The sequence below is a fragment of the Geotrypetes seraphini genome, chromosome 8 (genome assembly GCF_902459505.1).
Source record: "Geotrypetes seraphini chromosome 8, aGeoSer1.1, whole genome shotgun sequence".
Lineage (NCBI taxonomy): Eukaryota > Metazoa > Chordata > Amphibia > Gymnophiona > Dermophiidae > Geotrypetes > Geotrypetes seraphini.
Genome location: NC_047091.1, coordinates 80456950 through 80473462, shown reverse-complemented (window position 1 = coordinate 80473462; position 16513 = coordinate 80456950). Strand labels below are relative to the sequence as shown.

At 45.0% G+C, this 16513-nt stretch overlaps 1 protein-coding gene across 1 annotated transcript in view; it reads left to right on the top strand.

Moving 5' to 3' along the window:
- LOC117365102 (transforming growth factor beta-2 proprotein-like) overlaps nt 1-16513 on the top strand; it is a 50663-nt gene that overhangs the window by 13179 nt on the left and 20971 nt on the right. Inside the window, exons 3-5 of the mRNA XM_033955060.1 lie at nt 6864-6996; nt 9409-9519; nt 12380-12545. Of these exons, the coding sequence (XP_033810951.1) occupies nt 6864-6996; nt 9409-9519; nt 12380-12545 (410 nt within the window). The remainder of the gene's footprint in view (nt 1-6863; nt 6997-9408; nt 9520-12379; nt 12546-16513) is intronic.

The window sequence follows — 16513 nt, the reverse complement described above, 5'->3', positions numbered from 1 at the left end:
AGATAGAGTGAGAAGAAAAAATGCTTGAGGACCTGAATAAAATTCATGTAAACTGTTCTGAGCTCCTTGGGGAGAATGGTATAGAAAATTGAACAAATAAATATATGCTTGCAGGTGTCAATCTATATGGCATTACAGTGGGTTTTGGAGGGCTCACACTTTCCATCCAAAGTGTACTAGTATATGGGCCTGGCTCCCCTTCTTTGCAGTCCACTAGGCCATAGTATCCGCAGCTGTCATAGAGATAGATATGTACTGGGTTTCATGCAGATATTTAGGGGATGGGATGGGGTCAATGACCACTGGGGGAGTGTGAGGGGGCCATGTTTTCATCCCTCCAGTGGTCATCTGGTCAGTTTGGGTACCCTTATTGGCTCTTATTTGTTTTAAAAACAGGTCTAGCCCAAAACGTCCAAATTGTGCCCTGGACATTTTATAAAATGTTTGATTATCGCTGCACAAATGTCCAAGTGCTAAACCCGCTCTAATCCTGCCTGAAACACACCTCTGACATGCTTCCTTAAGATTTAGATGCACTGGAGACAAAACAACCAGAAGTCTAGAAAGTCAGTTTCAAAATTGCCCACTTGGACGCTTTGACTAGTAAGACGTCCAAGTGCCATCTATCTTTTTTGAAAATGAACCCCAATGTCTCATAGTCCAGTATCTCCCCTTACTCTCCCTACCCCCTACGTCCCTGGATGGTTACCATCTCCCCCCCCCCCCCCGACCTTCAGTGACCATTTTTTATCTTCCCTGCATCCTCCACCCACCAGATGGCTAGAATTTCCCTTTCCTGGACCCTTCTGTGTCTGTTGCTTCTGCCACACTACCAGTCTGCCTCTACCCTGCATAAGTGTGAGTACTGCCAGTGCTCTGCTCAGACTTCACCTGTAAAATACACACCATGTAAGCTATGAGGCTCATAATCAAAATGTAAACATGTCTAAACACCTGCCCAAGTCAGCCCTTGGACGACCTAAAAGACAAGTCATCCAAGAGCCGATAATCAAACCAACTTTCTGGATGTCTCCAGGGACTTTTTTAAGCCTCTGATTGCTGCTGTGCACCCAGAGCTAAAAGGGGCATAACTGGAGGAGTGGTTACAGTGGTATTTGGGCGGGATGTGGGCCGACCTAGATTTAGTTGTCCTGTAGGGATAATTAAAGGTTTCACAAGACTTCCTGGACGAAACTTATATGTTATGAGTTAGATGATGTAAAAGCAGGTATAAGTGCCAAACAAGTATCCAAAGTAACCAGATAACCACTGCAGAGACAACGTGAAGACACACTCCCCCAGTGATCACTGACCTCCTCACACTGCCACAAATATAAGAGTAAAAATGTACATACCTGTCTCCGGAACATCAGGAAAGCCTAATAGAGCTGCATACAGGTGTCTTAAGTAGCCGGGAGGGGGGGAGGGGGGGCTAGTGAACCATAGAAAGGAGGACCCAGGCCCATAAGCCAATCTAACCACTATATTAATGGTGGAAAATGTGAGCCCACCAAAATCCTACTTTATTGCCATATAGGTGCCACCTGCAGCCATAAGTGCTATTAGGGTTGTAGACAGGTGGATATAGTGGGTTTTGGGGGGCTCATCATATCCTATAAGGGAGTTTTGGTGAGATGTTTATGTGGCACCCTTTTTGTGAAGTTCACAGTAGTGTCCTGTAAGGTGCCCTACTGCTCTGTTGCCCTGTTTGGGTGGCCAGTCCATCACAATGCTGGTCCCTCCCACATCCAAATGGTCTTGTTCTAGGCATTTGGGACTTAGATGAATTAGACAAATATTTGGCTGAAAATGTGGTATAAAGATAGACGTACTGGTGGTCTGGACAATCAATGCTCTGGATGTCCATATAGAGGGGTTTAAAATATATATATATATTCTAGATGTATTTTTCAAGAATGGACGTTTTACCACTGCCAACTTTGGGCATCTAGCGTCTGAATTGGACATAGACGTTTCTTTTGATTATGCCCCTCTATGTATATATGTACAGAATATAAGCACATATATGTCAGCATTCTAATTATTTACATGTGTATTCAAAACATACGTGTTAGCACTTAACATAGGACCCAGCTCTGTGGGTTCCAGTGAGTGCTGAGCACCCCCAATATTGAACAGTCTCTTCCATTGTGTCTAGGGAGGGATGACTTGTATGGTGTTTGAGACCCCCAAACTTTACAGAATTGCTCCCAGTATGCCACTGAAAATTCAGACAGAAAGTTTCAATGGTATAGCTAGGACTGAAGGGGCCCCGAGTGGAAAACTAAGATGAGCCCCATAACACCATCTTTCCCAAAGTTGTGGGGAGCTGCCTGAGTAAACAAACCCTAAAAATGCAAACACATTCCAGACATACATACGTATATACAAAACTTGTTACAGTGAAATGCAAGTTATCAGAGATGCACATTTGCCAAAACTGACATATTACAATTAATAAATTCAGAAACAAAAAAATATTATTTTCTACCTTTGAGTGTTGTTTTGATCCCAGTGTCTCTTGCAATTCCTAAGGTTTTTTTTTTTCTTAACTGTTTCCATGGCCTCCTGTCCTTTTGACATTTCTTCTCTATGTCCATTATCCATCTTTCCTCTGCATTCCTATCCATTGTCTTCCCTCTGGGTCCTTGTCTCTATCCTCCTCACTCCCATATTCAGTATATCTATTTTGTGCCCCTATCTTTCCAGAATTACCTTCTGTGTCATTATCTCTCCTCTTGAATTCAGCATCACCCATCTGATCTCTTTCTCTATACTCCCTCCAAGCTTCTCTGTCTTCCTGTCCCTTCCCATGTTCACCTACTCTTCTCTCTCTTCCTTTCCTCCTGCAACCTTCACCCCTCATCTTCCCCTCCATGGTCCAGCATCTCTTCTTTCCTTATCTCCCTCCTTGATCCACGGTGTCTCTTTATTTCTCCAGTCCAGCATCTGTCCCCTCTCTTCTCCCTCTCCTGTGATTTAGGTCACTCTCTTTTTCTCTTCTCTCTGCTTACCCTCATCTCTCAATTTTCTCTCCTCCTCCTCCTGAACCCAGGTCTGGAATCTCTCCAGCTTCCCTTCTTCTCCTTCCCATTTCCAGACCTGGGTCCAGCATCTTTCCAGCTCCTCTCCCACCCATTAGGCCTCCAAATGCTGTGATGGATCACAGCAGAGACAGTGCTGCAAACTACCTCTCACTGGGCTGGCAGAACCTTTTCTCTGTTGCATCTCGCCCACAGGAAATTGCAACAGAGAGGTGAGATGCAGCAGAGAAAAGGCTCTGCCAGCTAGAGAGAGGCAGCTTACATTGTTGTTTCTGCTGTGACACACTGCAGCGTTTGGAGGCAGGGCCGCCATCAGAAATTTCTGGGCCCCTTACTGAGCAATCCTATTGGGCCCCCCACGCACCCCTTCCCCCCCCCCCGACCCCCCCTTCTTCCATGGGCCGAATACACACATACTTTTATCTGTCGCCGCAATCTTTGACCAAAAGATTTGTAAACCTGCAACCACGTCAAGGTGGACTCTTTCAGCAGGGCCCTAACCTAACCTAAACTAAATTAATCTATACCTATCTATTCTAAACTAACATATGTCTAATACTGAACTAATAACAAACTAACAAACATCTGCATAATAAATAACTAATAAATAATAGTGCTAGTAGCTATAATTCACTTTTGAATACAAAATCTCAGTTAAGGATTTCTTTTGACCTTTGTAGGCCAGAAGTAGATCACAATTGCACAATATTTTTTGTAACAAGTATTAAATGTGTTTTTATAAATACTGTAAGCTTAATAAATATATCAGAAAAAACTACACATCAGAGCGTATATCTGAACATACAGATCTGTATGATCCCATCCTCCTCAGCTTGCCTATAGCTGCATCATGCATGTTAAAAATGTACGATATGTTGATATGTGCACCTTCCTTCCTTCCCATCCATCCTCCTCAGCCTGTCCTTACACATCCACAGCTGCATGTTAATGATGATGTATATGTTATGATGATAAATAAGTGCATATGAGCACATCATTAACATGCAGCTATGGATGAATATAAAAAAGAAACAATATTCTGTACAATTGTCAATTTATAAATCAGCGTCTTCTCCCCACTCTCTCTTCCCCATTTCCCTTCAGCGTCCTCAGCCCACTCTCTCTCCACTTTCCTTCAGCGCACGCACATAAAAACAAGCAAGTAATTTATATCATTTTCATTCTATTCATTCATAGAAATTAAAGTCTAAATAATGCCAGTCACATAACAAAACATGATTTTACAAAAATAATTCCCTGCACAGTCAAGCCTGCAAGGATTACTAGATGTCTTTCAGCAGCTCCCCTCCCTCCCCCTTACCTTTGTGGCCAAGTCAAAATGATCTACCAACAATAAAATTTTAAAAACACAAAGCACACTGTACGCAGAAAAAATGTTAATTATCATTTATATTCCACGGGTTTTCACAGAGGTCAAGGCAGATGACTTTATGCAATGTCACCTCAGTAACAACTATACAAAAATAGATAAATTTTCTCCCTCCCTTTTTACTAAACTGCGATAGCGGTTTTTAGCGCAGGGAGCTGCGCTGAATGCCCCACGCTGCTCTCAACGCTCATAGGCTCCCTGTGCTAAAAAACGCTATTGCGGTTTAGTAAAAGGGGGCCATAGTGCAAAATATAGACAGCATATATAAATTCTCAAAGCAGACACATTTTGATCACTAAATTGAAAATAAAATCATTTTTCCTACCTTTGGTAATTTCATCAGTCTCTGGTTGCACTTTATTCTTCTGACTGTGCATCCAATATCTCTTCCCTTCTTTCAGCCTCCTGTATGCTTCCTCTCCTCCAGACCTCATTCCCTCCCCAAACTTTTTCTTTGTTTCACCCTGCCCCTTCTTTCTTTTTCTCTCTCTCCATACCTCCTTTCTTTCTGTATGTCTGTTTTTCTCTCTCTCTCACCCTGCCTCCTTTTTTCTTTCTCTCTCCACACCCTCTTTCGTTCTGTATGTCTGTCTTTCTCTCTCTCTCCGTGCCCCATTTTTCTTTGTTTCACCCTGCCCCCTTTCTTTCTTTCTGGCTTCCTGTCCCCCCTTTCTTTCTTTCTCCCTGCCCTCCCCTATGCCACCACCATTGGGAAAATGCTGCCACCGCCACTGGGGAATAGGCTGCCACTGCCGCCATCAGGAACAGGCCGGCGCCGAGTTCGCCCTGCTTCTCTTCCCCGTGGGGCTGACCAAATCTCGCCACCCGACGTCAATTCTAACGTCGGAGAGGACGTTCTAGGCCAGCCAGGCAGCGATTGGCTGGCCCAGAACGTCCTCTCCGACATCAGAATTGACGCAAGTGGCGAGAGTTGGCCGGCCCCACAGGAAAAAGCAGGGAGAACTCGGCGCCGGCCTGTTCCCGATGGCGGCGGTGGCACTCAAGTGGCTAAAGAGCCGCAGTTTGCCGGCCTAGGGAGAACACTGGAGAGTGGCCAGGTGTGCACCCCCTTGGAATGTAAACCCAGGGTGGGGCGGGGCGGACCCCCCTCCCCCACCTTGGTATGCCACTATCTGTACCTCACTCCCTCCCTATGACCAAAAATTCTCCTTTCTTCTATTCCCCGTGTACACAACCATCTCTTTCCCTCCCTTCCTCTCTCCCAAATCCATGCCTTCTGTGTCCAAAAACCCATTCTCTCCCCACCTCAGCATCTCTTTCCCTCCCTTCCTCTCTCCCAAGTCCATGCCTTCTGTGTCCAAAAACCCATTCCCTCCCCCACCTCAGCTTCTGTTTCCCTCCCTTCCTTTCTCCCAAGTCCATGTCTTCTGTGTCCAAAAACCCATTCCCTCCCCCACCTCAGCATCTCTTTCCCTCCCTTCCTCTCTCCCAAGTCCATGCCTTCTGTGTCCAAAAACCCATTCCCTCCCCCACCTCAGCTTCTGTTTCCCTCCCTTCCTTTCTCCCAAGTCCATGTCTTCTGTGTCCAAAAACCCATTCCCTCCCCCACCTCAGCATCTCTTTCCCTCCCTTCCTCTCTCCCAAGTCCATGCCTTCTGTGTCCAAAAACCCATTCCCTCCCCCACCTCAGCATCTCTTTCCCTCCCTTCCTCTCTCCCAAGTTCATGCCTTGTGTCCAAAACGCACTCCCTCCCCCCTTTTGTGTTCCGTGTTTGCCTCCCAGCCCATCTTTGCAACTTTCTCAGCAAAACGGAGCTCGAGCCGAGAGGCTTGTCTTCTGTTTCCTGCCTGCCCTGCCGCGCACAAATAGCCGACCGGAAGTATTCTCCGACGTCAGCGCTGACATCGGGGAACACTTCCGATCGGCTATATGTGAGGGCTGGGCAGGTAGGAACAGAAGACGAGCCTCGCGGCTCGAGATGTATTGAACTCCGTGGGTTCCCCGTCCAGCTCTCTCCTGTGCACCTGGGGTGTACCACCCCCCCCCTAGACTGTGGCCTAGGACCCTGGGGGAGCCCGGGCCCCCTGTCAGCTCCGGGCCCCTGAATGCAGGACTGGTAGTACTGCCCTGATGGCGGCCCTGTTTGGAGGGCTGGCAGGTGAGTGAAGACCTGATGAGATGCTAGACCCATGTGCAGGGAGAGGAGAGGAAAGGAGGGTTCAATTGCTGGCAACCTCTACCATTGGACAGCCCTAGGAATTATGGCAGGCTTGCTCAATAGTAGCTATGCCCTAGGAGGGTTTATACCTTTAGTAGCCATGCTGCTAAACATAAACTCTTTTGAATATTGGCCCATTAGTGTTGAAAGTTACTTGTGGTGTGCTAAAAATAGATTCCAATAGATTATGACTAAGATCCAGTCCATCTGAGGTCCTTTTCCACTGTTTATCTGTTTCTCTCCTGGCAGATTCTGAAAGCAAGGGACCGCACAGCACCTTCTCAGCGTTACATTCACAGCCGCAACCTGCGGCCAGGCTCTAAGGCTGAGTGGCTTTCCTTCGATGTGACAGACACAGTGAATGAGTGGCTATCTAAGAGAGGTACAGGGCAGAACTGCATTCAGCCTTCCTGCAGTTTCTGTGTCATCTGTAAAAACCCTCTGCTTTCCCCATGGATATTAGTCTTATTGCAGGACCTTCCTCTCCTCCATCTCTTGGGTTTCTTTGTCTTGGCCCTTCCACCGCTCTTTTCTCATTGCATGGCTTGCCCTAATTTCTGCATTTTTCTCCCATCCCTGCCTTATGACTTTCTTTATCTCAGCCCTTCTTATGAGTCTCTGTCTCAGCCCTACCTTATCTCCCTGTCTTATGGGCTTCTGTCTGACCCCTTCCTCTTCTCCCTGCTTTACCCCTTCTTTTTTTCCCTATCTCACCGCTTCCTATTTTCAGTCTCATCCCTTCCTCTTCTCCCTGCCTCACGCATTCACCTTCTCTCTTCCTCACCTCTTCCTCTTCTCCCTGCCTTACCCTTCCTATTTTCCCTGTCTCACCCCTTCTTCTTCTCCCTTCTTTATGGGTTTCTGTCTCACTCCTTCCATCAGCTATCGTACTTTTTTCTTGCCTCCCCGTATAAATGGGAAGTCTATAAATTAGGTGCCCGCAAGTATTTGCTGCATGAGCAGGTAAATGAATAGAATACTAGCACTTATGTAGGTAGGTGGATTCTTTCCCAAGAAAGTGCTGGCAGTGTGCCTAAGTGCTATTCTGTAATAGGGCATGTAAGTGGCATAGTGCATAAATGCAAGGGGGCATATATAGGGGTGAAGCTTAGGCAGGGCTCCAGTGGTGTGCAGGGAGGACTTTCAGGGGATTCAGTAAATCCCCAGTTCTATAGCCCTGCTTTTTTTATTTTTTTGTTTACTTTTTGCTTGATGCAGTTTGATTTGTTGAGTATCCTGCTCAACCAGTCAAACTGCATCAAACAAAAAGTAACTCTCCCCCATAAAAGCAGGAGTCTTAGGATAGGGATTATCCAAACCCCCTGAAGACCCTGACAGTATATCTGAATTTGATTGGTTGAGCAGCATCTGCCTGTTTCCTGCTTGACCAATCACATTCAGAGCAGTGCTCTCAGGGCCTTTAGGAGGTGGGCGAGTCCCCTGAAGGCCATGACCACATGCCACTGCTGGGTTCTCATTTACACATGTAACGTACAGAATACTGTTGGTTGTGTGGGTCTTTGCTACATTAACACAGCCACAGTTGCACCACGTACACGGCTAGTGTAACTGCAGGCAGGGCTGGAATTAGGGGTATATAAACAAGGCAATTGCCCTGGGCCCCTATGTCACTGGAGGCCCCAAACCTGCCTGGAGTTAAGAGGGGAACCTACAAGTGAGTTTTGGGGCCCCCACCCTAGTATATGCCCTTGGCCCCATCATGTATAGCAGCATTCATGACTGCAGGTACGTGTATGTTAGATGCACCAATATCAGGTTACGCTATTTGAAGATTAGGTTTTTATCTTCGATAATCTTCTTTCTGTTAGTTCCTGTAGGATTCCATACACTAGGCATTCAATCCTTTCCCGCAATCCGGAAGTTGCAGAAATCCAAACACTTTTCTGAGCATGTGCTCCTCTTACCTTAGAGAGAGAGTTACACTTCTCCCTCCGTATTCGCTGTGATAGGGGATTAACAGAACCGCAAATACAGAAAAACCGCGAATATTTTTTTTTATATGTTATTCACTGTTTTCTATTAAAAATCATCATGAATATGGTGAAACTGCAAATATGTTAAATAACAAAAAATAATAAAAATGTTAAATAAAGTTGGGGCCAGAATCAAACCCTAAGGAACTCCACATGATAGAATCATGAAAAGAACCCAAAGAAAAAATATATGTAAACCAGTTAAGGCCTCTTTCCCTCAGATACTCCAAAAGAAGCAAATGATCTATCACATCAAGTACTGTTCTTAAGTCAAGTTGTAATATAAGAATACTTTTCACATATCTAAATGGACAGAATATGCCATTCAGTATGGATACCAGGGCACACTCTAAACTGTGACCAGTACAAAATCCAGATTCCTGGGATGAAATTTGTTATTATTATTCCAGAAAGTTATCAGTCATGCTTCTGTCTTCTCTGCAAGCTCCTTTCCTAGGCTCACAGGATACTGTCTAACCCCATCCTCTCCCTTCCTCACTGGCTTTTGTCTCACTTCTTCCTCCGATCTCTGCCTCACTCCTTCTTCCTTTTCCTGCCTCATGGAATACTGTCTCACCCCTTCCTCCTTTCTCTGCCTCACTGACTTCTGTCTTACCATTCCTCCTCTTCCTGTCTCACGGGATTCTCTCTCTCTCCTTCCTCCTCTCCCTGTCTCACTGGCTTCTATCTCACTCCTTCCTCCTCTCCCTGCTTCATGTGATCTTGTCTTACTCCCTTCCTTTTTTAACTTTTTCCCTCTCCATATCTCATTTTATGTGTCTTCTGTTTTATATCGCTAGACAGGAACTTGGGATTCAAGATCAGCGTTCATTGTCCCTGCTGCACTTACATTTCGTCCAGTAACAACATTGTTCCCAACAAAAGTGAAGAACTGGAGGCTCGATTTGTAGGTACGATGGGATGGGACGGGGAGTCGGAGGCTCAATTTGTAGTGATTTTGAATCATAGTTGTATATCCTTATAAATATTACTTTAACTTCAGGGGAGCTTCTCCCAATTGAAACTGTGTCTGGGATACTAGGAATGATTCTTGATTCAATGTTATCTTTCTACAAGGTCTTTCTATAGACAGTTAGTTAATTTAGTTAGATTCTATTAAATCATTGTTTGATATGCAACATTGTAGGGTCTTGGATCAAGCTCTTATTCTACCACATAGTAATTTCTGCTACTTTAAGACAGAATTTTCTATTATAAAAAACTGCTGCTAAATTGATATTTAGATCTGGCAAATTCAATAGGGCTAAAGCTTTGATGATTCAGCTTCATTGACTGCCATTTCAAATGCCTGTTGAATTTAACACTGCTAGTTTCATTTGTAAGATGCTTGGTTTCATATCATCTTACACAAATTATTACGTATCCTGCAGTAAGATGATAATTACATTTTTCAACCTCATTTCTTTTGAGTTACCCTTCAATTAAACATATTCATTTTAACCATATTTTGGATAAATATTTTACACTGCAGGATGTCAAAAACCTGTAATAATGTTCTACAACAGATTAGCATTGTGTCTTGTGCACTTTTCTGAAAATACTTTTTATTTTCTAAATATTATGAATTTTAATTTTATTTTATAGAAATTATTAGTACCTTGACTGTTGTAACTTAACATATTGGGTTGATTTCTTTCTTGTAAATTGCTCAGAATTAGTAAGAAATTGGGTAGGGTATAAATATCCCTAAAGGAATAGAAAGGGGGATTGGAGGTTCAATTTGTGGGCACAGTAGGATGGGAAGGGAGATAAGAAGGAAGGAGAATAGGTCTGATTTATGGGTATGATGGAATGAGAAGCAAAACTGGAAGGGCAATTTGTGGGTACAGGCAGTCCCTGGGCTAAGAACGAGTTACGTTTTTAAAGATATTCTTAAGTCAGCTTTGTATGTAACTCAGAACTTGTAGATTTTAAGATTCTTGTTGCTTACCTCTGCTCTCAGTTGACAAAACGGCCAACTGTCTCTGCCAGTGTTCCCTCTAAGGGACAGCATGCACAACCACACATGGCCATGCATTATTCCTGAATCTGCTGCAGGAGAAGTGTAGCAGTCTTTGCCATTGGAAATACTGCTCGGTGAAATCAAATAAAGCCACAACTGCATTCTTTGACATTTTTTAGGAAAACTTTGAAGACGTATCTTTTCCAGAAATTTTTAACTGATAAATAAGGGACTGTAACTGATGAATTTTTTGTCCAATCATTGTTCTCCTTTGTCTTTTTAATTCATTTTGTGAACTGGATTGAGTCCCTAATGGGAATGACCCGGTATATAAGACTAAGGATTGGATTGGAGTCATACTTAAGCCGGGCATCTGCAACTTAGGTACTGCCTGTATATGAGATTGGGAGAACTAAGGCTCTGTTTGTGTATACAATGGAACGAATCCAATAGAATCATTAAACAGAGGAGAAAAAGTGTGGATCAAAATAATAATCACCCCTGCCCCAAAAGTATAACAGAATGAAAGGGAGTGCTGTGTTGTTTTGAGCTATCTCTCCCTTTCATTCTGTTATACTTTTGGGGCGGGGGAGATTATTATTTTAATGTGTATACAATGGGACAGGAGGGGGAATTTGGAAGTTCAGTTTGTGGTATGAGGGAATAGAAAGGGAAATGGGCCTTGATTTATGGGTACTAAGGGATGGGAGGATCAATTTTTGGTGATGGAATATACAGGAAGAGGAAGAAGGGACTCAATTTGTCAGTATGATGGAAAGGAAAAGGATACGGGAGGTCAATGGGTATGATGGAATGGGAAAGGGAATAGGTGTCTCAATTTGTCATTATGATGGGGATGCAAGAAAACTGGAGGGTCAGTTTAAGAATACAGTGTGTTAAAAAAATAAAAGGAAGTGCATCTTGCTACATAGATTGACAGTAAGATACAAAACATAGATTGCTAGTGATTATCTCCTGCCATGTGTCATGGGGGAAACAATAGATCAAGGATTCTCAACCCAGTCCTTGGGACACAGCCAGCCAGCCAGGTTTTCAGGATACCCAGAATGAATACTCATGAGATAGATTTGCATACAATGGAGGCAGCGCATGCAAATTTATTTCATGAAAGCAGGTGGACTCAGTGTGTTCCATGGACAGGGTTGATAACCCCTGCTTTAGATCAATCAGGAATAGTTTTGTCTGCAAGGAAGTAGCTGTAATTTCATGCCATGGCTATGATGCCTTATGCCAGCCAATGACCTCAACCTTAGGGAAAGGCAGTTCTTATATGAGTTATCTTAAATGCAGACCTCCTAGAGCAGTGTTCTTCAATCACCGGCCCATGGACCAGTGCCGGTCCACAGAAATTTCCTGCCGGTCCACAGGGCTAGCACGTACATCAGGCCCAAAGCAGTGTTCTTCAACCGCCGGTCCACGGTGCGATCGATGTGGTGTTATCTTTGAGCCAGCTCCCTCTTCCTAACTGATTCAGTGTACAAAGCCACGGGCAGTGGCTCCTATGGGCATCCTGCACCTGAACCGGAAGCAAGGTGCAATTAGTACTATTATGGGGTCTGGGTCTGGGGTAGAGATTGGGTAGAGATGGGCGAGGTCTGGCCCACGACTTAGCCCAGTGTTCTTCAACCGCCGGTCCACGAACCGATGCCGGTCCACAGAATAATTCTTTTATTTCTGCCGGTCCATAGGTGTAAAAAGGTTGAAAAACACTGTCCTAGAGCACTACCCGAGGAACTGAGGGTATCCCCTTTTTGAGTTCTGGCCAGTAACCCTTATGTGTCCTCTAGGTCTTGACGATAACCTCATCATGGATTTTCCCAAGGCTAAGTGGAAGCAGGACCTCAGCTCCAAAATGCCACATCTAATCCTGACCCTCTTGCCATCCTACCGCCATGAGACATCACAGAAGAGTCAGCGAAAGCGACGTGCTGCTGAGACACCCACCTGCACCAGGTGAGTGAGGTGGGGCAGGGCTGTATCCTGAATGCGCTATCAGAAATGGAAACAGCAACTTCAAGAGGGTTCTAAGGAAGGCAGGAGGCAGTGTACGTCCAGGACAAAATTCTGATCTGACATCAGTCTGGAATTAGGACATGCAGTCTGATGATGGAGTCTGATGATGGAGAGCCAGGATCCAGCCCCGACATAGTCACTAGCTGGACATGACGTGGCCCTCTCTGGGCCTGATGCTCTAAAAGGCACCTAACTGCGGTTAACATGTCGGCGCTGATCAGCATGATTGTCAATCAATCAATCGCTAGGTGCTGCTTATAGAATCACACTTAGTGGCACCTAGGCTTACTTAGGTATCACTAGGCGTCTTTGTGGTAAGTATTGGTGTATTAGGCCAGGGCTTTCCTTTGCCTAATTTACCAGCATCTAACACAGATGCTTAGTGACATCTAAGTCAATTGTGCCTATTCTCCACCCCTAACCACCCCTACTTTTCAGTTAGGAATCATTAGGCGCCAGTAGGTGCCTCGATGTTGTTATTGCTCCAAGTTACACGTAACACTCTTAATTGATTTGTTTTTAACTTTAAAAAAAAATGAACTTCAGTGGCATGATCAATTATCACACCTCCACCTCACCCCCATGTCCGCCTACTTACTTGGACCTCCCAGACACTACAGTAGCAGAGACAGTTCTAAAGGCTGCCTCTCTGGCCAACGGGGCCTTTCCTCTGCCGCATCCCACCTATAGGAAGTTGCATCACAGCAGTGGAATGCGGCAGAGGAAAGGCCCCACTAGCCAGAGAGGCAGCTTTTAGTACTATCTCTGCTGCTTTCCCTCTGACATAGGATTACCAGATTTTCACTTTAAAAAAGAGGACACATTGCCCCACCCCATTCTGCTCCAGCCTCTCCCTGTTCCGCCCGCCCCCAGCCTGGCCCCCACAAGTGCCTTGTATCTTCTTCCTTGAGCTCCGGGCTTTGTCTAGAGGGCCTCCATGCATGCGGAGATGTCGACATGATGACATCACGCTCATTCGCACATGTGTGATGTCATCATGTCAATATCCACGCATGCGCAGATGTCCTTCAGATGCGGCCCCGAGCTCAGGGCCTTCCAAAACCTGGCCAAACTGCCAACAAATGGGGCCATGACACCAATAATGCTTCATAATATTCATTCCTACCAGTACACCTGGCGTTGATCATATGTGCAAAACACAGATAAACCCTATGCAAATACAGGACCACAAATGAAACCCTAAGATGCCAGACTCTGCATGAAGTACAACACCAGAGAAATAGAAAGAAATATATTTCTTCCTGAACAGTACAAAATATAGACAGGAGATGTAAATTCTGAAAACTAACACATTTCTCAATCACTAAATTGAAAATAAAATCACTTTTCCTACCTTTGTTATTTGGTGATTTTATTTTTCTACTCATCTTTTCCCAGTCTCTGGTTGCACTTCCATTTGTCTGTGCTCTAAAACTCTGTTTCTAGTTCTGCCTTATCCATTTGCTGTTTTTCTCTCCTTCACTTTCTGCCCTACATCCATCTTTGGCATTAACTTTTTCCAACTTTCTTCCATTCTTCTGCTCCCTCCTCAAATCTACCTACTTTTCCATGTCTTCCCTTCCCATTTATCAATGTACACTATCTCCTTCTTCTCTCTGCCCTTTCCCACCATCCATGTGTGCCATCTCCTCCCTTTCTTTTCCCATATTCCCATCTATCCATAAACAGCATTTCTTCCATTTTCTTCCCTTACCCATCTCCCATCCCTATGCAGCATATCCTTCCCCACCCATTCCATCCCTATGCAACATCTCCTTCCCCACCCATTCCATCCCTGTACACCATGTCCTCCCTATTAGAGAATGACACGGGGAAAAAATTTGTCGTCACCTCCCCATCCCCGCGACCACCGTCACTGTCACTGCCCTGTCCCCGTGACCACTGTCCCTGCCACGTCCACGTCTCCACACCCACTGTCCCCGCCCCATCCCTGCAACCACTGTCCCCCGCCCCTTCCCCATCGCTGCAGCATCCATACAAGCCTCAGTACTGCAATATTTAGCTTATTCCTTCCTTATAAATCAAAGTTCTGGCTGCTGAACTAGAGAAAGAGATGTTCAGGACTTTGTTTATAAATTTTTATAAACACAATTAATATACTACTTTATCCTAAAGCAAAATAAATAAATAGAAAAAAAATTTCTACCTTTGTTGTCTGGTTTCTGCTTCCCTCATCTTCTTAATCAATTCCTTACATCCACTGTCTATCTACTCTCTGCGTCTTCCATTTGGTCTGTTATTGTGCCTCTCCCTTCACCCTCCCCCCACCCCCCAATTGGTCTGGCACCCATCTTCTTCCCTCCACTCCCCCATAGTCTGGCATCTCTGTCTTCTTCCCTTCCAGCATCTTCTGCCCACTCTCTCTTCCCCATTCCCTTCAGCATCTTCTCTCCACTCTGTCATCCCCATTTCCCTTCAGCATTTTCTCCCCACTCTCTCTTCCCCATTTCCCTTCAGCGTCTTCTCCCCACTCTGTCTTCCCCATTTCCTTTCAGTGTCTTCTCCCCACTCTGTCTTCCCCATTTCATTTCAGCATCTGCTCCTCTCCACCCCCTTCAGTGTCTGTTCCTTTCCTCCACCACCCTTCCCTCTCACCATCTCACCACCCTTCGTCACCCCTCGCATTGCCCCCTCCCTCCTTCCTACCTACCCAAATCTATCTATCTATCTCCCTCCCTCCCCTTTACCTTCATGGTGCATTTTGAGTAACTTCGTCAAAGCCATCAGAGCCTGTAAACAGTAGCATGTGTGTGTGGGTGGAAGCTTTTCTTCTAATGCAATTGGAAGTTGTGTCAGAGGAGAAGCTTCCACACATGCACGCTACTGCTTGCAGGCTCCGACGGCTTTGTGAAGAAGTTACTCAAAACGCGGCGTGAAGATAAGGGGGAGGGAGGGAGATAGATAGATAGAATTGGGTAGGTAGGAAGGAGGGAGGGGGCTGCGCACAATTGGTGACCACACATGTTCCCTCCCGTAACTGCTCGGACAAGGCCATTCACCGTTCCACGGGGCGGTGGATGGCCATGTCCCCGTACCTGCAGTGAGCATTTTTTTCCCCCTCATCATTTCAGCAGGTTACCCACAGCTACCTGCGACTAGCCGTGGGTAACAGCCACTGTGTTATTCTCTACTCCCTATCTCTCCCCTTCCCCTCCATCCCTGTGTACCATCACCTCCCTTTTTTCCCTCTCCTATAGTCTGACATCTGTCTTTCCCCTTTTCTCCTCCTATGGTCTGGGATCTTTATCCTTTTTCAGCCAAAAAAATTATACCTCTCTTGTTGATAAATAGTTCACAAAATCTTATACAATGTCCAAGTTATGGTGGCAATGCTTTTCTCTATGTCATTATCTGCTCAAGTGGGAGGTTTTTGAGCCTATGAAGTTCTTTCCCTCTTTAGTATGTTTCTTCCAGTCTTGTACTTGTAGCATACGGGGATTTGAGGTTAATGAAATAGAGAAAAGCGGGGGGCGTGGCTTGGCTGCAGAGCAAGATGGATGCATGATCTCACTGCTCTTCCTTCCTTCTGTCAGTGAAGGAGATCAAATTTTCTCTCTAAAATTGAATAATTTACTTAGTAACATCTTCAAGGAGACAGACCAGATTAGATACAGACCAGATTAGATAGAGCTGAGGGGGGCACAGCTAAACGGGCTAAACCGGACCTACCAACTCCATCAAAAGTGCCTCTCCCTTAGGACACATCTGAAATGTTTGAACAAATGATATTGGAGCTGAAATCTATAAAAGAACTGCTTCAAGATAATACGATCAAGCTAAATACTTTAAAAGAGGAAGTTCATATGCTCTCTTAGCAGATGAAGGTATGTGAGACCCGGATTGAGCAGTTAGAACGTCAGGTTTCAGAGGCAGAAGGTAGTTTGAAT